Source organism: Notamacropus eugenii, chromosome 6, assembly GCF_028372415.1.
Source record: "Notamacropus eugenii isolate mMacEug1 chromosome 6, mMacEug1.pri_v2, whole genome shotgun sequence".
Classification (NCBI taxonomy): domain Eukaryota; kingdom Metazoa; phylum Chordata; class Mammalia; order Diprotodontia; family Macropodidae; genus Notamacropus; species Notamacropus eugenii.
The window spans coordinates 302953136-302979166 of record NC_092877.1 but is presented as its reverse complement, the minus strand read 5'-3'; the positions used below and the strand labels follow the sequence as shown (position 1 = coordinate 302979166).

Genomic DNA, 26031 nt, shown 5'->3' with positions numbered 1-26031 from the left:
AAGTCTAAACAATCTTCCTGGCACATTCCCCTTGAGTCTTACCAGGTTAAATGTCCTCTGTTTTTTCAACCCAGCTTCCTCTGCCATAATCTCAAGGCATTTCTCCATCTTGGTTGCTATCTTCTAGAGAACATTCTAAAATGTGATACCCAGAACTGAGTACAATACTCAAGATGTGATCTGATAAGAGCAGAATACAGTGGAAAAGTCACTTCCTAGCAATCTACACTAAGCAACTTCTAATATGGTCCAAAATTACAATAGCCTTTTGGCTGCTGTATCATGCTGTTGACTTATATTGACCTGGTGATTCGTTAAAATCCCCAGGTCTTTTTTATGACAAATTTATCCAGTCATACAACCCTCATCTTATATTTATACAACTGATTTTTTGAATCCACGGGTAAAATTTTACATTTATTCTTACTAAATATTATCTTAGAGTCAGGCAGTATTCTGATCTATCAATGTTGAGGTTAGGAGTGCTGGGGACCTCAAAATATCAACACACTGGGTCCTGCCAGAATGAATTTGATTCAAGCCTTCTTTTAGCCAAAGAGAAAAACAAAGTTTATTAAAGATCTGCCATATGGGGGTTGACTCTTAAGAAGCCTGACCATTTGTGAGGCTTGTATTGGCAGGCAGGTCAGATGGAATCTGAGCTAGAATGAATCAGAGCTCCAAGGCAGGGTGGGTTTTATATACAGAAAGATTGTGGAAGGGATCTAGGGGTGGTCAAGTAGTTTGGGGTGATGGGAGGAGGGGTTTAAAGAGGATCTTGAGGAGGAGTCTAAGGAGGATCTGGATGTGATTGGGGTGATTAGAGGTCAGACTCCAGGGATCAAGAGAATGGGATTAAGGGTGAGAAGTAGGTGAAAACTACCAGGAGATAACAGACTAGGGCTAGGCTAGGTTGAGGGTGTTTTGAAAGAGCAAGAATGGGAAGCAGCCAGAGGCAATTGGACAAAGTGATAATGAAAGGTTTACAGCCTCAGGCAAATGCCAGATCAAGTGGGAAGATTCAATGAGGGTTCTAGGGGGTTCCCAGAGCCTTTACCCAATCATCAGGATCATTTGAAGTTCCCGATTCTGTGATCTCAAGTTTTAGCCATCCTATTGTACAAACTAGCCCCTTTCAGAGCAAAATAAGTCTCATTCTACCAAGTCACAGTGATACCTATGGGGTAAAATTTGCTTAAGATCTCTAAATTCATCTTGCCTGTTAACCACACCCTCTTAAACTTTCAACTACCTTTTAACTCATATTCCATTTAAGGGCCAACTTTGTTTAAAAGGCTGTCTACATTTATCTCTATTTCCTCACTTCTCAGCTCTTACAATACAGTTTCTGACCTTATCAATCAACAGAAACTCTTCTTTCCAATGTCTTAATCACCAAATCTGATGTTCTTTTCTCAGTTCTAATCTTTTTTGACCTCTTTGCAGCATTTAGCATGTTTAACTAGTCTCTCTTCTTGGAAACTCTTTCCATGCGTTTTGGGTGACAATGCTTTCATAATTTTATTCCTACCTGCCACACTTCTACTTGTCTGCACTCTCCTCAAGCTCCTTTGCTAGACCATTATTCATATTTCTCCTCAAGGTATACCTTAAGGTACTGTTCTGGAACTTTGCTTTGTCTCTGCAATCTCTCAGTGATTACCCAGACTTCCATGTGTTCAATTATCATCTCTAAGCATATTAATCTCAGACATATATCCATATACTGCATCACCAATAATTTATTGTACATTTCCAACTGCGTAACCTATAAATACACTGCATATAATACATGTTTGTATTCTGATAAAGCTTGGTGTCTGAGGAGCCTGGTCCTAGAAAAGAGCCTAGGAATGAAAGGCCTAGAGTATCTGCATGCAATGTAGACCATATCCTCTGCAGCAAAACCATAAACTCTTTGAAGTTAAGTATAATATTCTGTGCTCCTTTTGTATTTCCCACAGCAAGGAGCACAATGTTTTATACATATTTAACATTGATTAAATTGAAAAAAGTACAAAGTTTCTACTATCAAATGAGATAGTGAATGTAAACACTTTGCACACCTTAAAACGATAAATACACGTTAGCTATTATTATTATTATTATCTTGAGTTAAGTTAACCTTTGAGACAATTTCAGATAGTGTTAATTCCAAGGTAACAGACAAACAGTCATACTTCCTTTCACCCCTGTGAAATTCAAAGGGACATTATAGGGTTTGGAGAATGTCTATTCGCCTGATTCATATTCTTCTCATGTTCAAAGTTTTAATCATTTACTCAATTTACCATCCTGGATTCTTTCTAATGACTTCCATCTGTCCTCATGGGCAATGCCTCCATTCATTTGATCTTTTCCTTCACCATTCACCAGGCCTTCTCTAGTACTGTCATACTGCTTTTGAGGTGTGGTGATCAGAACTACACATGATATTTCATGTGCAGATTCATAGTACAAAATAGCATTTTGTATTGTATGAATCTGTCATTGCTGGGGAAATTTTATGGAATGTCACTATTTCTTTAGGGCATGGTGGCACCTGCCTGTAAACCCAGGCTAGAGGATCTCACCTGACCTAAGTCCAGCATTAATATGGTTGTCTATAGGGAAGGGTGGAAGGAGCATGCAGAGGAACTAACTCCTGAACGGGCCCCTGAATGGCCCTTAGACTTTGAACCTGTGCTAGACAGTAATAGTAATGATCTAATCTTTACAAAATTAAAATTATCCGAAAATAAAATCTTTTTTACTCATGGCTACTATCAGCTTTAATCAAGATAGATTTTCTTATGATAATAATAGTTTAGAAAATATCAAAATATCCTGATAATGTATTTCTCAATCCCTCTCTATGGGTTTTATATGACTGTTCTCTTTTGGTTCTCCTCCTGGCTCCTCTCAGTCTCTTTTCTTGATCTTCATCCATATCATACTATAACTGTACATATACACTAATTATAGGTGTCCTTGTGTCCTTAGTTCTCTCAATACTCAGTTACTTAGTGATATCCTTAGCTAACATGGATCCAATCATGATCTCTATATGAATGATTCCCAGATCTAGTTATCTAGCCTTAGACTCTCTTTTGAGCTGGTTAAATCCCACATCACCAACTGGTTACTGGGCATCCGTCTCAACTTCAATCTGTCCAAAACAGAATTCATCTTTTTCCATAAAGCCACTGCTCATCTGAATTTCCCCATTACTGTCAAAGGCATTATCATCTTTCTAGTTACCCAAGTTCATAACTTTGGTGTCATCCTTGATTCCTCTCTCTGGGTCACCCTTTTTATCTTTTAGCAACTATTACAGTTGCTAAATCTGTAATTTTCCTTGACATCGGCTCTTGTAGATCCCTTTCCCTCCTGTCACACAGCCATCACCTTACTTCAGGACCTTATCAATGTCTGGATTATTGCAACAGCATTCTATGTGGAATCCCTGTCTTGAGTCTCTACCCATTCAGTTGCCTTCTTCAGGAGCAATTTTCACAATCCCATCATTTTTTATTTGAAACAGTATTTTACTTGTTACCAGTGATTAACTTCACAGGACCTTTTCTCTTCTATTGAAATAGGATTATCTGATAATTTCCATCACTCCCTTATTTTTGAATTTGCTATTCAATGATCTGCCTTCTAATTTTAATGATTTTTAGCTTTCATAATAATTGACAGCATTCTTGAGCATCTTAGTTTGAATGTCATACTAAAGCTAGCAAGAGTAGTTCCTATCTCTAAGGATTGTGAGAATTCAATGAGATGATACATGAAAAGTGTTTTGGAAAACTTAGAGTACTATATAAATGTCAGCTATCTTATATAACCTATTGTTAGAAAAGCTTCGACTCAGATTGTTTTAATCTTTGTGTTAAAATAAAATGAGAACATGAAGGGTATACTTTTGGAAACACTGGAAAAGTGTATATGCCGGTAAGTCTTTGTTGCAGGAATGACCCCTAAATTTTCAAAAGTATGTTCACTGTTTCATATTGCCTATTATCCCGTTTATAAACAAAATGAGTTGTCATTCCTCCATGCCAACCGAATAATTCAAATCCATAAGTATTTTTTGAGCCCCTGATGTGTTCAAGGTATTGTGCTAGAGATACAAAGACAAAACATACTCCTATCTCCCCAAAGAGAATACTTTCTACTGAGGGAAGGCAACTTGTAAAAGGTAATTTGATGGACACTATCAACAACTAGAGAAATCACAAAAGGCTTCTCTTAGGAAGAACTTGAGTCAAATCTTGAAGATGAAGATTATGAGAAACCAAGGTAAAGAGACTGTATAGTATATTCTAGGCATAGCAGAAAATGTGTGCAAAAATATAGAAACAGATTCAGTTTGGACAGAACAGAGAGGGTATGGAGGAAAATAATATGAAGTATTCATATCTGTCTTTATAGCACCAGCATGTCAGTGGCTGGCACATAGTAAGACCTAAACGCTTGATTGAAATCAGACTGGAAAGGTGAGGGCTTTGGAGAACAGGTGGAGTATTTTTACCCTAGGCAAGCCACTGCAAGGTATTTGGGGAGTGGTGGGGTGGTGGAAGGGGGATACATAGGGAAGGTCACCTAGTCAGACCTGTGGCTTGGAAAGATTATTTTGGCAGCTCTGTGGAAAACTGACAAGGGGGTGAAGAAATTTAAGAAGGGAGGTCAGCTGGTTCTATTACAATAGTTTAAGTGATAGGTGAGGAGAACCTCAGCTTGGGTAGTAGCCCTGTGAGAGAAGTGAAATCAATAGCTATGACAAATGTTGCAGAGGTAGATTGGTCAAAACGTAGCAATTGTTTTGAAGAAAAGAGAAGTCAAGGATGATTCCAAAGTTAGAAACGTGGGTAACAGCACCAATATTTTACCAGAAATAGGACCATAGGGAAGATGACAAGCTTAGGGGGAAAAGATAATGACTTGGAGTTTGGACTTATGGACAGATGCAGATGGGACACATGGGTAAGAATATTCAGTTTAGGGGGAATTGTATAGTTGGACATATAGGTTTGGGGGCAGCTAGGTGGTGCAGTGGATAGTATCAATCCTGGACTCATTTTCTGGAGTTCAAATCTGGTTTCAGACTCTCACTAGCCTTGTGACTCTGGGCAAGTCACTTTACCCTCTCTGCCTCAGTTTCCTCATCTATAAAATGAGCTGGAGAAGGAAATGACAAACCACTCCAGTACCTTTGCCAAGAAAACTCCAAATGGGGTCATGAAGAGTCAGATATCAATGAAAAAACTGGACAATAACAAATACAGGTTTGGGAATAACTTGAGAGTAGATGAAGTTGCCCAAGACTTAAGAGTCATTAGCCTGGCAATTCAGACCCTCTGCCTGACCTTACCTCACACTGTTCTTCCTTTGGTCCTATGTTTTAGCTAAACCAGTTTAGTTACCATTCCCCCTCCATGTCCCTTCTTTTTCCCTGTGCTTGAAAGTCACAATCTCCCTGAGATTCAGTTTCCTCATCTGTCAATGACAGCATTGAACTAGAGGATTCTTTTTAGCTATATATCCTTTGATCATGGTAACATCCACCATGTCATCTCTTACAGTTGAAATCCTAGAGATATAACTAGGAGTATTTTCGCCTGGGAACAATTAGTCAGAGAAGGGATGAGAAATTATGAAATAGTATGACCCCAAGAAGGTGCTCTAGGGGTGGCATTCTTGCAGGATAGCTTATGGTATCCTCCTGAGTCTGAATGGAAATACAACTAATGGTTTGCCATAGAGAGGAAGTTGTGCCCTTCCCTCACCCCATGTCTAAAAATGTCAAAGTCCAGTTTATCCTGTGCCAGTTACGGCTCTGTGAAATTCTACTCATTCTGCAAGGCATAGCTCATACATAGTCACCTCTATGCAACCTTGCTTGATGGTCCTTGTCAGCTCATAAGTGATGCCTACTTGTTACGAATTCTTATGGTAATGGACCTTTTTTCTTCCCACTATTTTTATTTACATATGACTTAGTTCTCCTCTCTACCTTTTCCCCATCTAAGTTCCTCAAGAATAAGAACTATGTCATTCACTTTTTCCTCTCCAATTCCTTTGCACACAGTAGGTACTTAACAAATATTTGTTGAACTGAATGTGGTTTATTTTGTTGTTTTAATGTGGAACTTTCTAAGGGCACAGATGGATGTTAAAATTTACTAGTCCAGTAGAAAGACTTATAGAGAAGGGGCAGTTGGGATGAGCAGCATTCAGATTATGGAAATGTTTATAAAAATGAAAGATAAATGTTTGTTTCACCTTAAACATTTCTATTTTGGAAACGTTTGTTGGCAGTGTTTCTACCTAAAACAAAGGCTTTGTTTACTCATAATGTAGCTGAAAGATTCTGGATGAAGAGAATAGACCCTAGAACAGCAGATGACTCAGTAAGCAACTCAACTGGAAGGGGAAATGTAAGTTAATTTCAGGCATATTGTGCTTGAAGAGACTTCTATTGATAACCTAGGAATCTAACCAATATTTATAATTGTTTCTATAGGAAAATGTATTCCAAGTTTCCCTCAGGTTCTCTTATTTTCCACACTTTCCTATTACTGTTAAGGATCCCACCATCCTTCTAGTCCCCCCAGGCTCACAATCCAGGTGTTATCCTTCACTGTTCACTCTCTCACTTGCCATTTCCAATCTATTGGCAAGGCCTATCAATTTTACCTTCATGCTTCCTTCTTCCATCTCTGATACTGCCACCAGTCCCCCATCTTTTCATACCTGGACTACTAGAATAGCCTCCTGGTTGGTCTGCTTGCCACAAATCTCTTTTCATTTCAATTCATCCTCTACTCCCCACCTCAATAAACTTCAGTGGCTCCCTGCCACTTGTAGGATCAAGTATAAAATCTTGTTTGGCATAAAAAGTGCTTCATAGCATGTCCTACCTCCACCCCAACCCCTTTCCGGTCTTCTTATACTTTATAGCTCAACAGGTACTGTTCAGTCCAGTGACACTGGCCTTGCTGTTCCTCACAGGAGACACTCGGTCTCTTCTCTCAGGCCATTTTGGCTAGTAGTCCTCTAAGCCTAGAATGGTCTCCTTCCTCATCTGTGCCTCCTGGGGTTCCTTCAAGTCCCACCTTAAGTCGTATCAGATTCTATGGGAAGCCTTTCCAATTGCTCTTACTTCCCTGTTAATTATCTCATTTATCCTTTATATAGCTTTTTTGTGTATAGTTGTTTGTATGTTGTTTCCTCCCTCAGATTTTTGAGCTCCTCAAGGGCAGGGACTGTATTTTTCCTTCCTTTGTATCCCCTATTGACTATTGATTGACAAATAATTCATTAACAAACTTTAAGAAGATAACCCATTTGTAAATTCAGGACTTTCTATACTTGTAACATCCTTGATATATGGTTTTTATTACAGATTTCCTATCTGAACTTTGAGAGTAGAAAAACTAGCATCTCTTGATCTACCTAGAAGTAATTTTCTAAAGGATTAAATGAAACAACATTAAACAATTTATACATTTACTGATTCAATTTTTATAAGGTGCTTTGATGTTGAGTTTGCTAAAGCATGAAGGGGTCAAGATCTGTATCAACAGAGGGAGCTCCCACTGTAATGAAATCATGAGACCATGAAGTATGTTATGATAAGGAAACCCATCAAATATATAAAATGAAAAAGATGGTGCTAGTGCAATATGAAGCTAGATAATTAAAAGGCAAGAACTGGAAAGGCAAAGACTTTAACAATAATGTTGTCATGCCTTAAGCATGTGGAAGTTAGGAAATCACTTTATTTTGATTGTTCTAACTTTCACCTCCCTAAGTTTTTTTGTACAGTCATTTTCATGGTTTATATGAATCTAAACATAGAGGATTTTTAAAGTTTTATTTTTCAAGAAAAGGTAAGGTAGGAAGAGAATGACATAGACAGAAGGAAGTAGAATATTGCGAATACCACCTTTTTAATGCTGAAAAGTTAAGTCCCTTAACCATCCAGTCTTACTTTCATCATTTGTTCAGCTCGGTTAGCCTCGCTCTTAGCATTTCCCACAGACATGGGGCTCCTTGCCAGCTTCATGCCTTTACAACTGTTCCTCTCTGTTAGTTCGCTTCCTACACCACATGGTCCTAACCATGATTTACCTTGTCTTCCATGAAGCCTCCTAGTCCATGACGATGACATTTTTCTGAACTTTGAATTGTTCTGTTGTTGTTTTATGTATGCACATGAGAGGCAGCTCTGATATCGTGGAAAGAGAAATGAATTTGGAGGCAGAAGATCTGGCCTTGTCAGCTCTATGTGGCTTAGGGCAAGACTGCACCTCTCTGGGCCTCAGTCTCCTCAGTGAAATGAACAGGCTGAATTAGATGTCAAGTACTTTTCAAACCTTAAAGTGATATAAATGTGAGACATTACGAGCTATTGTTTGATTTCAAGTTGACTACTTTTGAGCTCTAAATCCTATAATGTTACAGCTTTTGTCTCAGTTATCCAAGGTCTTCAGAAGTCGATGTTATTTTTTGCTTTTTTTCAGTACCGATATAGATGAATATAGAATCAACACAAAAATGTTTAATAAGTCCTTATGGAATGAATGAATGACTAGAAATTTGAAAGGAGATTGTAATTATCTTTGCTGTATACCACAATTAAAATTTAAAATTTCATCAGCTTGCTCAGTTATTTCTAAAAATTTTGTATCACATATCAGTATATTTATGTCTTTAAAAATTGGTAGAGAGAACATCAGTCTGGGTCTTGGAGTTTATGAATATGTTGTATAAGAAACCTGCATTAAATTTTTGTTTTAGTACCTTATTAGGATATAGGACACAAAAAACACAGAAGATTAATTACAGTTAATTACATTTTTTCCACAGTCAGCTGAACAACCAAATTTATAATACCTAGTATTTATACGGTGTGTCAGAGTTTACAAACTGCTTTACATATGTTATCTTATTTCTATTCCATTCCATTTTCCACTCATCTGCAAAAATGATTTTCCTAAAGTGTATGTATGACCATGTCGTCACCCTCAATAAATTTCAGTGACTCCCTATTACCTCCAGAATTAGACATAAAGTTCTATGTTTGGCATAGAGAGCCTTTCAAAACGAGGGTAGATATCAAACATCATTATATTACTTTACAATCCTAAAGAACTTCTGTAATTGCATATGTTCAATCAAAGACAATCTATTTTCATGCTCCATAACATAAACTGATTATTGCAGAAATTGAATTAGAATTGGTTAAAATTTTGAATCTCTCTCCAGGATCAGAAAGTTGCCACAAAGAGGCCAAGCATCAGGTTTCACAGAGGTGTCATGCTCCTTCTGAACCTGTCCTGCCCTCACTGGGGTTCAATTACTGACTGCCCAGATCCCATTTGGGGAACACAGTTGTGTTAGCATTCTACTATAATTTGGGGAAGCTTGGTATTTTATGGCATAAAGCCTTGATATTCTCCGCTGGGCTGCAGGAACAGAATAGAACTCCTCGTAGCATTGACTGCCTACATAAAGGGCAATCAAGAACAGTTCCTGGACTAAAGAGAATCAACAGAGGTACTGAAAATCCATGGCAAGCTTGCTGGAGCCCTACTCTGCACAAGTAGCCTACTGTTTCTCAAGCTATGTCAGATCCTATGGTGTCCCATAGTGCTCAGCTGAAGGAAAAGGGGCAAAGACTGACCTACAAATGAGGTGGTTGGGACAGCACTTATTTTGGTTTTTCTGATATTTCAAATTCATTGGCATTCCTTTCAGCCCTTTTGGTCTTAGGTATTTAGTTAAGTTGGCTGCAGCCTGGTGCTAATGCAGTCACAATCAGGGGAGAGGTCCTTATAAAGGTTTATAAAAAGAAAAAATATCTACCCCATGAACAGAAATTGCATCTTTTCCTTAGTCCAATGGTTCTCATACTTTTTGGTCTCAGGATCCCTTTACCCTATTAACAATGACTGAGGACCCCACAAAGAACCTTTGTTTATGTGGATTACATACATTAATTGATAGTTACCATATTAGGAATTTAATGTCTTCTTATTATGAAAATAGTTTTGGTCTCACGAACCTTCTGAAAGGGTTCTGGTTCCCTGGACCATGCTCTGAGAACTGCTGCCTCAGACATAAATCTTGCAAATTTGGATCTTTGTGACTACAAAGGGAACTGAAATAAATGGGTGAACAGTTTAATGAAAAAGTCCATCACCACTACTAGACAAACTCAAAGAATGTGTCCTTCCTGATGATGAATCAGTAAAATGTAGTCATATACAAACCACTACATGCCCTATTACCTTTCAGCGATTTCTCTTTAAGAATTCATTCAAGCATTTATTAAATGCATACTATATGCACTGGAGAGCACTTGGTGCTAAGGGGCTATAAAGGTGAATACATGCAGTCCATACTTTCCCAAGGGGTGTACAACCTAGTAGAGGAAAATATAATACTTTTTCAATTAAAGTGGAACTCTATAAAAGGTGGGATGGGAAGAAATGAAGTCTTTAAGCCTAAATCCCTTGTTCCCTTGTTTATCTTATTAGAATGTTTTTTTAAACTGATATGCTTATGCTTTTTTTTTTTTAAAGTAGAGGTCCTTCAGTTTATTTTAGTCAAATAGCCATTTGTTTATTAAATACTCACTACTGCCAAGCTCTGTGCTCCAGATTATTATACCTTAGGAACACACAGAATACAAAGTCACATCTATGAGTTTTCTAATTATAAAGGGGAGAAGCAATCCGTATTTTATTCTATTCTCACCAAAAAAAGCGATATTATTGAAAAGCCCAACCTTAGATGATGAAGTGTTTATATACTACATAATATATAACTATAAATATGTATATGTAAAATCTGACATGTCTATATTAATTTATATATTTTTTTAGAGTTCAGCTTAAGGTTGTATATAAACAAATTTTTATACGGTTGGAAGAGAAACATTATGAGTGAGGTCATCCAAAAATACCTGATACATGTCATCTCAAAACCACCACTACTACTACTACTACAAATCAATTTCACTTTTAAATTTCCTGCACATTAGCCAAACTGTATCAAGTAACTTTAATATGTGTTTTAATTAACATTAATCTCCATAAGCTACAAAGAGATTGTAGTTTTCTAAGTGTACATTCCTCTTCTATAAAACCAGAAAGGTCCATGCCCAGTCACTCACCTCCCCAGAAGAATTCTGCCAGAAAACTACAGCTTGCAAGCAAACTCTTGGTCTTTTACTTCTATATACTTTTTTAGCATGGTGTACTTTTGGTCCAACTTAATCAGGGCAGCTATGCTTTTTAAAAAATTAAAATGAATTAACCACCTCTATTTGCAACAGAAAAAATGCTTTTATAAAAGACAGCATTTATACAACCCCCAAAAGTAATTTGTAAGGCTCTCTCCCTTCTGTGACATAGGTATTCATAGTTACTAGTAGGAAAAAGAGTCCAAGCAATTGGAATCCAAACAAATATTTTCCAGTGGACAGGGCTCTGAAACATTAAAAAAAACAACCAAACACGATACCAAAAAATCCCAAGTGCTACCTTGAAACTCTCAGTATCCAAGTCTCCCCTTCCTTCACGGGAGGAGCAAACACCAGACTGAGAACACTCTTCCAGAAAGGTAATAGATCACACTTCCTTAGATGAGGGAGAGTTCCTAAGACTACATCTCCTTGCACTGAAGACTGGGGATGGGGCGGGGGGGGGGGGGGGGGGGGGGGGAGAAGGCAAACAAAAGAAAACAAATAAAAAACCAAGGAACCACTGCGCCCTATTTCCTCCTGGCCAGTCCAAAGTTCTGTTTACACTGCCTGCAGAAAAAAGGAGCCGGGAGCATCCTTTTCTTTACCCTGGTCTTACAGGAATCTCAGTTCTGAGGGTACGGAGGGAGGAAGAGGATGAAGATGAAGGGGGAGGATAAGCCTAATGCTGAGGAGAGAGAAGGAGGATGAGGATGAGGATGGAGGAACGGAAAGGAAGAAAAGGGAGGATGAGGATGAGGATGAGGAGAAGGAATGATCAAAAAGGAGAGGAGGGATGCGGAGGAGAAGGGATGAGGGGAGGGGATAAAAAGGAGGAGAGGATGAGGATGAGGAGGAAGGAAGGGATGTTGAAGTGGCTAGTGGAAGCAGGAATAAGAACTAGCCACCAGCCCTTGAAGCTGGACCTGTAAAGGAGTGGGGAGAAAAAAAATCATTATTACCTTAAAAAAAAAATTAAACACACCCCCCCCTCCGAGATTCAGGTGGAAGGGGGAATCAGGATAGAAAGGGGGGAGGGAGGAAAGGACAGAAACACCTGTTTCTTGGAAAAAAAAAAAGTGATTCCAGCAGGAGAGCGGGAAGCTTTCGCCCTCGCCGGGCACGCCAGGCCGGGCCGTGCAGGGGCCGCCGCCCCCGCCCCGCCGGGCACTCGTCCTCGGGCTCGGGGGGTCGCGGGCCGCCGCCCCCGTCCTGTACCTGGGCAGCGGCGCGGTGCCCTCGGCGCCCCTGCCCCCCTCTCTGCAGCTCCAAGATGGTAGGAAAGTTGTCGTTTCGCAGGGCCGAGGAGCGGCTGTCTGGTGTTATGTCCTCTCAGTGCCGGTAGTGGTGCTGTAGGAGGCTGCTGGCTCCTCTTGTGGTGCAGCCCAGCAGCCCTGCCTTCTTGGCTGGAGCCTAGATTCAGGGATTTCCCCTCAATAATCACCGACCCCGGGAGCGCTCCGGAGTTTCCCCAATAAAAAGATGATGCTCGGCGCCCCGGCCTGAGCGGGAGAGGCTCTCGGGGAGCCCGGGGGGGAGCGGCGGCGGCGGCGGCGGCGGCGGCTCCTCGCCCTCGGCCAGCGCCTCTCTCCGCGCCTCTCGTCTGTCAGCCCCAGCCGAGGGGAAAGGGGGGAAGAGGAGGGGAAAAAAAGCAGCTCCAAGGTAAGCGGAGGCGGCCCCAGGCCCGGCCCCCATCCCCGGGCTCCCGTAGGGCGCCGGGCCGGGCCGGGGAGGCAGGGCGGGCGCCGGACGTGCTCACGTGAGGCCGGGGAGGCGCCGGGCCGCTGCAGGCCCGGGGCCGGGAAAGCCGGGGTAAGGGGGCTGGGGGCCGGGGCGGCGGCCGCCCAAGGGCTGGGGGGGGGTCTCGGGACCCCCCGCTCACCATACGCAGACCTCCGCCCCGGGAGGGGAGCGAGGGCTGGCGGGCTGGGGAGCCGGGCCTTGGGAGTGGGGGTGGGGATGAAAGTGCGTGGGGGAGGGGAGGGGGAGGCGCCGCTTAGGCCTCAGGCCGGCGGGACCCCAGTAACCGTGGGCCCCCTGGCGCCCCGGGATCCCCAGTTGAACCTCCAGGACGCTCCCTAATACTCCACTCCCCAAAGGGGAGCGGACCCACCCTGGCCTGGGGCTGGCACCGGGGAGCCCCAGCCCAGGGCCAGACCCCACGCTCCGGCCCGGGAGCGGCCCCCGTGGGGCGGCGGGGCCTGACAGGGGCGGTAGAGCGGGGCAAGCGGCCCATCCTCAGCCCCCACCCCCGGCCATCATTGCCCCCTCCTGCTCGGAGCCGTGACCCGGGGTGGCCGCCGTGGGTGGGTGGGTGGGGCGGGCGTGGGGAGGCAGGTGCAGCTGCGGCCCCGAAAGTTTCCTTTCAGGCCTGCGTTGGGGGCTGGTCTCCCCGCGGGGTACCCCGGAATTTGCGCCCGAGCCCCCAATCTTCGGCTGGGGTGCGGGTAGGGAGCGCGCGGGGTGGGGTTTTTAGAAACTCTGGCCGGCTCCAGGCTTCTAAGGGTAATCCCTCCCGGGCGTCCCCCACCCCAGCCTTGCCCCACCCCACTCCCCGGAGAGCCCTACCCAGACCGGGACCCCCGACCCAGACCTGTCCCCACCTCCCCCACAGAACCCCCCGATCCCCAGAGGGCTGACCTCCTCCTTCCTTAGGGAAAAGTTTGCCCATTCAGCCGCCATGGGCTTGCTTTGGGGGGTGTGGGGGGGGGCTAGAAGGGAGGGAACCCAGGACCTCTCCCCAACCTGGGACTCGGGAGGGCTCCTTCCACACCGAAATCCCCCTGTCCCAAGCCCTGGTGATTTCTTGGGGGGTAGTGGTGTTGAGGGGAAGGCAGGGCACCGGTCTGGGTAGTTCTGGGGTTTAGGGATGTGATTAGGGAGCAGTGAGGAGGCTGTCACTGCTAGTGGGCAGGGATTTCTGGATCCAGCCCCCACACCCAGGGGTTCTCGTTCCTATGTAGTCCGCGTCTGGTACAAGTTAAGGAGATGCACCGTTCAGACACTCTGAAGGGTTAGAAATAGCTGAGGGAGGGACGAGGAGGAGGAGAAAGGTGCACCGAATGCGCTTAAAAAGGATTCTTGATAGATTAATTCATAGGTATAACAACTCATGAATCATTGTGAAAATTTACCTTAGCCGTGACATCAGAATAGGAAAATGGGAATTTTAAAGAAACTTTTTGTTTGACAGTCAGATGTAATAGATGGTACTGTCTGTATAGGGTCAGAAGAAGGGAACCTAAAGGATACATTGTGTTTGGTGAATGTGATCTTGCTTATTTTTCATAATATGTTTAAATGATTTTTTAGCTACATTTGGGGCCTGTGATCCTGGAAAGAGCTATAGAAGACAAATACATTGTTTTAATTTGAAACCCAGGTTCCCTACTTTTTAGGCTGTGCTTTCCTGGTGCTAGTTACCTTTGATTTTGTTACTTAGTGTTAAAGTGTTTATGTTTTTGCCAAGTTCCTTCTCCATTGTTGCCCCCACACACCCCCAATTGGTTCTTGTTGCTATTTTTGTAAATTTAGGGCAGTATGTCTCCACATACACTCCCCTTGTCCTGTACCAATGCTTCATGCTGGGATTTTGCTGGCAGACTATTTCACTTCCTGACAATTTGACCTCCAGAATACTGTCAAGTAGTGAAAATCCGACACTTGGAAAACAGTAGATAAACTATGATTTTTCCCCCCCATTGCTTACTTGTATCCCTCTTCTAAGTGAGACTCTTTAGGTGGCTTTTTTATTAAGTTCATTCTTTCTTACAAACAAAGGTAAAACATCAACCTGAGTGACACCAAACCTTTTTTTTAGCATACTCCTGAAGATCTTGAGTGCAAAGATTGCCTGGACTTGATATAAATTACTGTAGCAAATGCATCTGATGCCTATTTAACTTCTTTAAATAGACTCCAGGGTTTTTTGTGTACTAAACGGTTACAGTATCTTGTGACATAAATGTACACAAAGGGTGGTGTCATTCAGCAATTCCAGTTTTGCCTTGAAATAAAAATAACTGACATTAGCATTTTAAGTTTTGCAAAATGCTCTATATACGTTATCTTACATAAGATACTCAAATTTTGCAGATAAGAAAAATGAGGCTGATTTGGTCAAACTGCCAATGAGTGTCAAGAGGCAAGAAGGTAGTATGGTGTAATTAAAAAAAAAATGGATGTGGGGTTGGAGGGCCTGGGTATGAATCTAGATTTTGTAGCTCTTTCTTTTAGTGTGGCCTTGGGCATATCGCTTAAAAACTCTTGACCTCAGTTTCCTTATCTGTAAAATGAGGTGATCGAATTCGATTGCCTCTAAGATTCAGTTTTGCTCTCAATCTCTGATCCCTTTCAAGTCTCTTCCAGATCTAAATTTATAATCCTGTTTTCTACAGATTTGAACTCAGGTTCTCCTGACTCCAGGTCCAGTGCTTTCCCACTACCACTCAGCCTCTAAAAGGAGTTAAACAGGTACCAAAAGTAGTTTGTTTACATTTTGATTTGGGTCATATCCTTGCAGCCTCCAAATTCATGGTTTCAAAACTGTAGATGCTAAAATTATTTGGTGTCATTCCAAAAAGAAAAGAGAGGAGTTTTTTTTAGTTAACTATTGGAGAGGTTAGTTTTTTTTTTAACATGATACTTTAAGATTTTAAAAGTATATGCTTTCTTTTCCAATTAATTAATTTATAGATGTATGGGCAGGTAGGTGGCGCAGGATAGCAGTGGATAGAAAACTGAGCTGGGAGTCAGGAAGACCTGAGTTCTAATTTGGCCTCAGACACTTACTGGCTGTGTAACACTGCACAAGTCACTTCACTCTGTTTGCCTCAGTTTCCTCATCTGTAAAATGAACTGGAGAAGGAAATGGCAAATCACCCCAGTATCTTTGACAAGAAAACCTCAAATGGAGTCATGAAGAGTCAGACATGACTGAATAACAACAACAGATATATGGAATTTCACATTGTTTTTGGGAAAGTTACCGGTATTTTAAAGTGTGTATATAATAGGTGCACACATACATTGTATTTCAAAGCTTTTTTTCCTTTTTTCCACCTTAGCCCAATTCATATAATTTGTTCATGATAGGTTACTTTTCTTCTAAGAGAAATGGTAGGTTTCACTTGGAAAAGAAAGCAATTTGTACTTGAAACTAATGAAAGCACAAGACTCACAGGAGGAATAAGTATTGGAGTGACTTTACATTAGTAAAGTTACATTCGTTTTCACCTTTGGTATTTTAGTTTAATGAGTAGGTCACAGAAGATCATAGATTGTCAAAGCTAGAAGATTAGAGATCATCTGTTCAATTCTTAAGAGTAGAATGTTTTGTTCTATCATAAAAGCTTTAAATTATCAATTGTGCCATTTAAAGACAAGGACAATTACTGAAAATTTTTGTATTTTTCCCTTTTTCACTTATGTATGTAACTAATTTTTTTTGTAAGGCAGAGTTTAAAATTTTGAATTCCATGCCTTTAGGTAAAAACTTTGAAATCATTTTTTTTGTATTTTTAGCTGAGACAGTCTTTTCAAATCTCTGCTCATGGAATGAAACAGGTATATATAATTTTAGAAAAGTCACTTACATTATGAATGAAATAAGAGAGTCATATTTAACCACCAGCTCTTTTCCCAGTCATGACCTTTTCCATACTTTTTAACTCATAACCCAGTAGGTGATAAAGAGGAGTAGGCACCAGATTAGTTCATTTGGGGATAATTGAAAGGTGATTATTGTCCCTCTTGCTAGATTAAAAACTTAGATGATTTTAATGTAATAACCTGAAACATTTTTCCAGGCACAGTTTTGTTTCTGGAAAAATTATTATTCATATCAGTCACAGAAAAGTCACAGGACCTGAATTTGATTACCAGCTCTGCTAACTTCCTGCCTGTATGACCTTGGGCAAGTCACTTAACTCTCTGGACTTCAGTGTCTTCATCTTTAAAGTGAAGGGATTGGACTCTATGACTTTTAAAATCTCTTCCAGTTTTAGATCTATGATCATATGGTTCTCTTATTTTATTTTACCATGGTATGTTGTCATCTACTTTATCATTACCCTTAGTTATGATAATTGACATAAATCTCATCCAAGTTTGCAAAAGACATTATGTACATTGTCATTTGAACCTCACAACAACTCTATGAGGTGTACCTCAGGTATTATTATTCCCATTTTGCAGATAAGGAAATTCAGATTCCGAGGAATTCAGTGACGTGTCTGTAGTTGCACAGCTAAGCCAGATACTACAGACTCTGGCTGTAGCATTCAGTTAACCAACAAGTATTTATTAATGTTATGTGGTAGCCACTATTCTAGGCACTGGAGTTATAAGTAAAATGAGTAAAACAGTCCCTCCTGGAAAGAATTATATTCTAATGGGACAGACAAGTAGACGTAGAAGTAGACATACAGCCTAAATATGAAGTAAATAAATACAAAGTAGTCAAGCGCAGGGTAGTGTGAGAGGTAGGGCAGGAACAATTTGGAGAGGCTTAGGAAAGTCTTCCAATAGAAGACTATGTTTGAGCTTCATCTTAAGGGAAGAAAGGAATACTGAATGCCAAGAGGGAAAGTTAAGGAGGTAGTTCATTCCAGACATATGGGACCTGAAGGTAGACAGACAAGAAATGAAGTATTGTGTGTGAGGAAGGAAGAGAGAGTTCAGTTTGGCTGGACTCCTTGTGAAAGCAGTAGTAATATCCAGTAAGGCTGAAAAGATAGGTTGAGGCTAGCTTATATAGGGCTTTGCAAGCTAAACAGAGTTTATATTTGATCCTTGAGGTAATGGAGCTACTGGAGTTTGTTAAGTAGGAGAGTCACAAAGTCAGATTTGCTCTTAAGAAAAATTTGGCAGCAGAGTGGAGGATGGATTGGAAGAGGAAGAGACTTGAGATGGGGAGAGCAAGTAGGAGGCTATTGCAGTCATGGAGGGGGAGAGAAGAGATGTGGCCCTGATCTGAGGAGGGGAGAGGATGGATATGAAGGGAGAAGGGTTTGGGGATTGATTGGATCTGTGAAGGGAGGGACAGTGAGAAGGGAGAATGATTCAGAGTTTGTGAACTGGAGAGGCTAGGAGGATGGCCATGCCTGTGACAGAGAGGAGATTTGGAAGAGGGCAGGGATTGGACATGAAAGGTTTGTGAAAACAGTGAATCTGAGATGTTTCTGGGACATCCAGTTGGAAATATCTAATAGGTAATTGGTAATGTGGGAGCTCAGGGGAGGGATTGGGGCTGGATATGTACCTATGAGTCATCTGCAGAGATGACAGATACAGAGATTTTTATCCCCAAAGTTATTAATTGCTATTTCTGATTTATATTTTGAATGTTTTCTTTAGATAATTTGATGTTATTTGGCAGTTATTGAACTTCTTAAGTCCAGAAAAGACAGTGTATCATTGTTAAAGAAGGTTGATGAGACTTGTAGCCCTTCAGTTCTGCTACTGACTAGCTTTTTAACTTTTGGCAAGACTCCTCATGTTCCTGATCTTTGGGTTTTTCATTGGGAGAATGAAATAACTGGTCTAGGGAGATTGGGTCTTCGTGAATCAACTCAATGTTATGTATAGGCAACAAAGGAGCCTCAGAGACAGTTTGGTTGACTGCAAAGAGTCACTCTGTTAGCTTGTTATGTGACCTTGGACAAGAAACCTACTTTCTCTTGGCCTCAGTTTTCCTATCTCTAACATGAGGGGGGCTTGGACCAGATGGTATCAGAGGTTCGTTCCTTCCAGCTTCAAAAATTTATCATTCTAGATAAAATTCCATTATAGCAAATTCCACGAACAATCAAAATATTTTTGTTGCAGTACAATTTTTAAATGGATGTAATATTTGAGATTTTTAGAAGCTGGAGAAGAAACAGATGCCCAACCTCCATGTAGTGAATAGAGTGTTCTGGACACAGATGGGGAAAGAGGGACATTTTATGTTCATACTTTTACTCAGTCCCTTCTTCCTTAAAGCTCTAGGAATAGTTTTTTTTTGGGGGGGGGTATGTTTTTATTTTGATCGGTGGTTTGGAGATTTAGGTGGACAAATGATGGTTGAGATGTGAGAAATGGGCATTGTTAGTAGAACAAAAGAGCTTTAAAGAGCTCAACCTTAACCTAGTTCTTAACTTCTTTTTTTCTAACATAGATACTTTTATAGGAGAGAGGGAGTTAACATTGATTAAGAACTGAGATAGTGTTTGTTATACAGAGTTATTCACTGTAGAGAATTTATTGTTAGCAGATCACCAAAATGCTGTTCTTATTACTGACCATCTTGCAGCGTGTAGTTCATGTAAAATACCATTGTAACATAGAACACTTTGTTATATTTGTGATATAATTTAGCCTGTGTGTCAGGGGCTTAACAGAGAAGGTAGTTCTTCCTATTGGATTTACTAGGTTGGTAATCACAAAGTCCCAAATGACCCTTCCTGAGTGGAACCACTAACTGGGAATTAGTATTAAAGGAGGTAGGACCCTAAAGCATAGATATAGAGAGGATATATGACCGATAGCAGTAAGGAACTATACTGTCCTGACGCATCCAGAAAACTGTTTACTTGCAAACTACTCTTTAGGCTTATAGAATCTAAAATTAGGGCAATATGATAAATAGGAGAGAACTAATGTAATAGATCATTTGAATAATTTAATATATAATTTTGTTTTATTTTAAGGTGTTTAAGCATTATTGCTACTTGAATTCTTTTATCCCAGTTTAAATAACGTGAGTAATATTTAAGTGCTCATGGTTTGGGGCAATATGTATAAGATTCTTTTCCTCCCCTGCTCCACACAATAGATCTTTTCTGCTGTCTGAATCATACTAGATTGATAGCCTTTAGAATAGAGAATTTAGACTTTATTTCACAAGTTAATTCAGAACAAATGAATGAATTCTGTTTTTAAGCCAGATAGGCTTACCAGTTTTCAGATCCATCTCTTTGTTATTAACTGTTAAAAGTTAATGTATTTTAAAATGCTGGTTAATAGTATCTTTCTTGATTTAAGGATTAAAATGACATGTAAAAGTAGCAAACATTGGAAATACCTTAAAAAATCATGTTAGCTAATATAATCTTAACCTTAGTTATCCCTTCAGTAAGATTCTTTTCACTTGCATGTCAGGCATCCAGGTGGTGCCCCAGTGCACAGAGCACTGAGTCTGGAATCAGGAGGACTTGAGTTCAGCTTTTACCTTAGACTAGCTTGGATAACTCTGGTCAAGTCACTTCACCTCTTTTTGCCTCAGTTTTCTCAACTGTAAAATGGAGATCTAACAATACCTACCTTCCAGAATTGTTGTAAGGATCAAATGAGATAATAATTGTTAAATGCTTAGCACTGTGCCTGGAACAAAGTGCTATATAAATACTATTGTTGTTGTTTTTGTTGTCATACTATCATTCTGAGAACTTGGATTCGTATACATTTTAGGAAAGGTGTCATGCATATTGTTGCTCTCAAATTTTGAAAGGTAGTAGGATATAAAATTACAAATGGAAAAGAAAAATGCTGTGGCAGTGAAACGACCATACTTCTGAAACATGAGAGTCAAAAGAACAGAAGTGACATATCAGTGATTCCACACTGAGGTGACACATTGGCAGTCCCAAAGAGTATAATCTCCATATTTTTGTCAAATTGTTTTACGCTCGCTTTTGGAAGCCTAAAAGTGCTGTCAGACAGCTTTTGTTAAAAGCTTATCTTCCCCTCTTCTCTCTTCCTTTACTCCTGATGATGTCTTATTCCACTGTAACTTTCACTAAGGAGATAGCTATGGAAGTGAATTGTTTTCTGTTTAAAAAATGTAGCACCTAGTTTCAAGGTCTTTTAAATTCATTTATATTTGCCATAGATCATTACCTGTATCATTATTATATTCCCATTCCAATGTCTAACGCACCTACAGACATTGAAAGTATTACTTTATTTTGAAAAGATTTACTTGCATGTTATCTGTTCTCCATAATAGTTGTTTTTGGTTTTATTAATATTAAATAATGATTTGCTTGTGCCTAATTACCTGAGTTTAATCACTCACTTTCCTCTTTTTTAAGGACATGAGCAAATCTAGATTCTGTAAGCAGGAGTGATTTAGATTTAGGTAATACTGCTTCATAACTAAAGACAGAGTTTTCCCACATCCTTGTATTTCAGATTTTAATCTATAGCAACATATGTTAATAACTAGAATTTAGTTATAGCCATTTCTCTTCATAGGATAGAAGTGACTTTTATGCTGAGGTAACATTGGGAAATTTAAATATAATTTCTATATGGTGGAATCTTTAAAGCACCTGAGTAGATTTTACAGACTCCTTTTTTTGTAGTATGTATTCATTTCTCCTCTCTTTATGTCATGTAGTAAAGACTGGAGATTATTTCTATATGAAATATTTTGGGGGGATTCTGGGACCTCAGGTCTTGATAAATGGTTATATCAGGGGCAAATGATTGAGGATTGTTTTTCAAGCTCTACTTTTGTCTTGGAGCCTTCCTCCCATCTCCTTTTTCCATAATTTAAAAAAGTTGAATACTGATATTATATAAACTCCCAAAGACATTATTGCTGTTTGTTTCCAGCTTTGTAGATGAAATAATTTGGAATTTTAAAAACATGCATTTAGAAGGTAGTTAAGTATTAAGGATTAAGGACTTTTCTTGTTTACCATTCTTTTTTTCTAAAATGCATGGAGTAAGACTGACTATAGCAGGGAGCTGAAGTCATATATGTAAAGAAAGGACCCTGCCAAAGAAAGATCTGAAGAATCAAAAGGTAGCACTTGTAAGAACAGTTAGGCAATTGTAAAGTAGCACATGAGAATACAACATGTGAAACAGATTTCTGGTAGAGAACAGCACCAGAAATTTAGAGGATACAGCAAAAAAGACCTACCCCAAGGTCTGTTGTCTAGAATCTTAAAGGGGAAGAAAAGGTGTTTATTAAAGAAAGCAAATGTAGAGAGTTGTTGTTTTGAAGAATATTAAGGGCAGAAATTATATGCTGAACTATTTATGTGATTATGGAAGATAAGTAACTTCTATCTACTCTTCTCATCTTCATGGTAGCACATGAAGAAATCCTGAGAGCTGAATTGATTTCTGTGCTGGTAGAGTTGGGAGAAAATTAGGTATGCAGGCAGTAAACATTGTAGGATGTTGTTAGAACTAAGGATTTATGTAAAATTCTGATTCTTTGATGCTAAGTGCTAAATGCGAATTACAGGGGTACCACATGTGGAGGTATGATGAATTACTGAAACATTTCAGATATTCCACAGCTATACAAGAATTTTCCAAGTTTTTGCAATTTTCAAAATTCCTTAAGAGAAGCTTCAGACTCATAATTTTTGTGCATGAGAAATTATTTTATTACTCTGTACTCACAAAACACATCACAAACAGCAATCAGGAATATTTTGATGACTTTCTCTTCTGGCGAACATATTTTGGTTGGAAGACATTAACAAACTATCGCTAATAGCTCTGTTCTACTCCCTTCTATGAGCTGTGCCACTTTTCCCCCTTTTCTTCATTTTTCTAAGTCTTGTCTTTCTCACTAGATTGTAAACTGTTGAGGGCAATGATTATGAAATTTACTTCTTTTTTTATGGTCAGCCCCTGGCAAAGTTATCCTTGTATTATTGTTCAGTGGTTCTAAGCATTTCCTATCCAGTTTCATAAGAGGGAGTATTTCTTTTTTTTTTTTATTTTATTTTATTTTATTATTATTTTATTTTATTATTATTTTACATTTTAAAATATTGAGGTGTATCACAAGATAAATTGTACAAGGTCAAATAGTTTGTTACTAACATAGTAAAGAATATGATCCAGTTCTCTCTACTACAGCATCCTAACAAAGAGGGAGTATTTCATTCCTTGAAATTAAATTATGCTGTTGACTGACCTAGTGTCTGTAAGCAAGTCACTTACCTCAGCTTCAGTATCTTCAAATGTAAAATGAATGTTTGCTTGATTATCTTTAATATCTATTTCAGCTCTAACAGTCTATGATTTATTCATTATCTAGTTATTATAAAATATCACTAATAGCTGTGGACATATAGTAGATGTAGAGGTAGCTATTGGAAAGTTCTCTGGAAAAGAAGGGAGGAAAAAATTACGTAAGTACTCCTATAACACTATTATTAGTAGTAACATTTATAAAGGACCCACTGTGTTAAATAATATGGAGTTACCTGAAGAATAGGAACATAGATTTTTGTCCTCTAGGATTCCACAATCTCAATGGGAATATAAAACAAAGGAGATTTTGCTATTGAGAAAGATTGTGGTATAGGGGAAAGAGCCCTTTATCTGGAGGCAGATGACCTGATGCTGCCAATTATGAGGAGTGTTACCTTGAATAAATCACTTAATCACTTTGTACCTTAATTTTCCCACCTGAAAAATGGGAATAGTATAACTATTCCCATAACTGTCTACCTTAGTTGGCTGTAAGTGTCAAATCAGATGAGTATATGGCACTGTTTTATCTGCCTGCCTTGCAGGACTATTGTGAGAAAAGTGTTGTATAAATCATAAAGCATTATATTTTGTTATTGTAATGATTTAGCTATTTGAACTTGCCATAGAAAAATATTTTTTAAAAGTTTAAAAAGCCTGCTATTGGTTTTACAAAATAACCCAATATTGAGTTTCTTTTGAATGTTTTTAGTGTTGGGGCTAATTCTTTTTTCATATAAAGGGAGTTTAGGATCTGAACAGGGTACAAGATGTGATACTGGTAACCAGTGATAATATCCTTCATTTATGGAAAAGTTCTTCTGTTTTCTGGTATTTGCAAGGTTTAACTTGAATTCAAATTATTAAATTTGGTGTTGAAATAATTGCTAAGTTTTGTAATATGCCTTTTGGTTTCTTAGTGGAAATTAAACTGTTGGTTAAGATGTTGGATTACATTGAAGAAATCACCTTTTTAATTAAATGATGTAGTTCTGTTTATTTCAAGTTGTCAGCTAGATCTTTTTATATTTTCTTAGACAATCTGCTTCATCTTGATTCTGCAGCATTCCAGGATAGTGGTGTCCTTGGGGCTCTTTCTTAACATTGATATGGTACAGAAGATTTAAAATCAGGTATGACTTCATGGCCAGAAGCCTTCATTGAAATGTAAAATTTAAACTTAAACATACATTTGGGCAGATTTTTATTGTATATTGATTCCTTTTTTGGGCTGTCTTTTAGCTGATGTTCACAAGGAATAGAGTCACGTGATGTATGAAGGGAAACACATACACTTCTCTGAGGTTGACAATAAGCCCTTGTGCTCGTATAGCCCCAAACTGTGCAAGCAGCGGCGGCTCAACGGCTACGCCTTCTGTATCCGGCACGTTCTGGAGGACAAGACTGCCCCCTTCAAGCAATGTGAATATGTGGCCAAGTACAACAGCCAGCGCTGCACCAACCCCATCCCCAAGTCTGAGGATCGCAGGTAAGAGTCCATGAGAGCATGAGCGTAACGAGGATAGACTGGGATGTGGATCTTTTGTGTTGGTTATTTTTTTGGCTAAGGTTGTGTTTTTATTCCTTTGGTGTTTAGGGATGTGTAAGAGAACTTCTGTAAAAGAACTGGGAAAATTACCATCCCCACTACCTCTTCTTCCCCCATTTAAATATGTGAATGTCAAGATTTGCAGGGAGAAGGAAATTATTTTTAAAAGGAACATTCTCATAAAGTATGTTTGAGTTGTTTTTCCCCCTTAATTTCGTAGGCAATCCAGAATTGCTATTAAACATTTTTTCACAAAGTTTGCTACTTAGAAGTCTGTGCTACTATTTATACAGTTTATTAATGTCTTACAAAGTAGGCTCTGACTTTTTATTAGTTATTTAAATGAAAAGAAAGGAAAACATTTAGGTGCAGGTAATATTAATAAATGAAACATTTTTCAAGGATTTTGACATTCTTGGCTGTAAGATGATAGGGTTATAGGCATGCATTTCTTTAAAAAAAAGAAAGACCAGAAATGTCATTAAATTATGTCTTAATCTGTCTCATTAAAGATATTATCCAGATTTTATGTTCTTTCAAATGATTTTTTAAAGACTTTTTGTGACATTAAGTTTGGTATTAAAAAGTGCAGTACGTAGTGTGCTCATAGAACAGAAAACTGTTTTTACATCTAAGGTGGATCTAAGATAAAAACTGAAACATGGTGCCCAAGCAAATTCTTTCTAAGAAAACATTGTCATGGAAATATGTTTTAAAATAAAATATGCATGTGCATTGAAAGAGATGATCTTCTGCTGGTCATGTATCTTGTATATTCTTAAGAGAATTTATACTTTTTTTTTTTTATAGGCCACTTCTCCCTTCGTGGTTTCCTCTGCCAAAGAGCAGTGTCCATACTATTGATTACTTCATTCATTCATGTAGAGAGTTATACAGTAGGGCAACTACTGCATATTTTTCCAATAATTCTAGTTATTCCTTAAAAAATGGTTATACTATTTTTATATAGATAACTTAAAATCACAATTTTAACTTAGCATTTTTCTCATATATTATATTCTCATTGAGGGTAGGGGGGAACTGACACTCAACCTTCACCTCTATGTGTTCAAGTAACTGTCTGCATGAATGGAGTGTAAAAATTGTTCTGGTGAGCAACCAGACCTGTAATTTACACTTAATGTGAGAAATAAATAATTTGTACAAAATGAGGTCGTACCAAAATAAGTGTGGTATAATGTAGTGATTTGGGAATACTCCCTTAGAATTACTAATCAGCACTTCAGGCTTTAAATTATAA

The 26031-nt window shown here is 39.2% G+C and overlaps 1 protein-coding gene across 5 annotated transcripts in view; it reads left to right on the top strand.

Moving 5' to 3' along the window:
- The first annotated feature begins 11795 nt into the window (after positions 1–11795).
- INO80D (INO80 complex subunit D) overlaps positions 11796–26031 on the top strand; it is a 78486-nt gene continuing 64250 nt past the window's right edge. For 2 of the 5 annotated variants that reach the window (XM_072617360.1, XM_072617356.1), the window contains exons 1-4: positions 12814–12898; positions 15634–15709; positions 24259–24354; positions 24464–24710. In XM_072617360.1, coding sequence (XP_072473461.1) covers positions 24493–24710 — 218 coding nt within the window. In that variant the 5' untranslated portion in view covers positions 12814–12898; positions 15634–15709; positions 24259–24354; positions 24464–24492. Of the gene's footprint in view, positions 11875–12788; positions 12899–15633; positions 15710–24258; positions 24355–24463; positions 24711–26031 lie in introns of those variants that run through there. The other 3 variants (XM_072617357.1, XM_072617359.1, XM_072617358.1) reach the window with 3 other exon arrangements.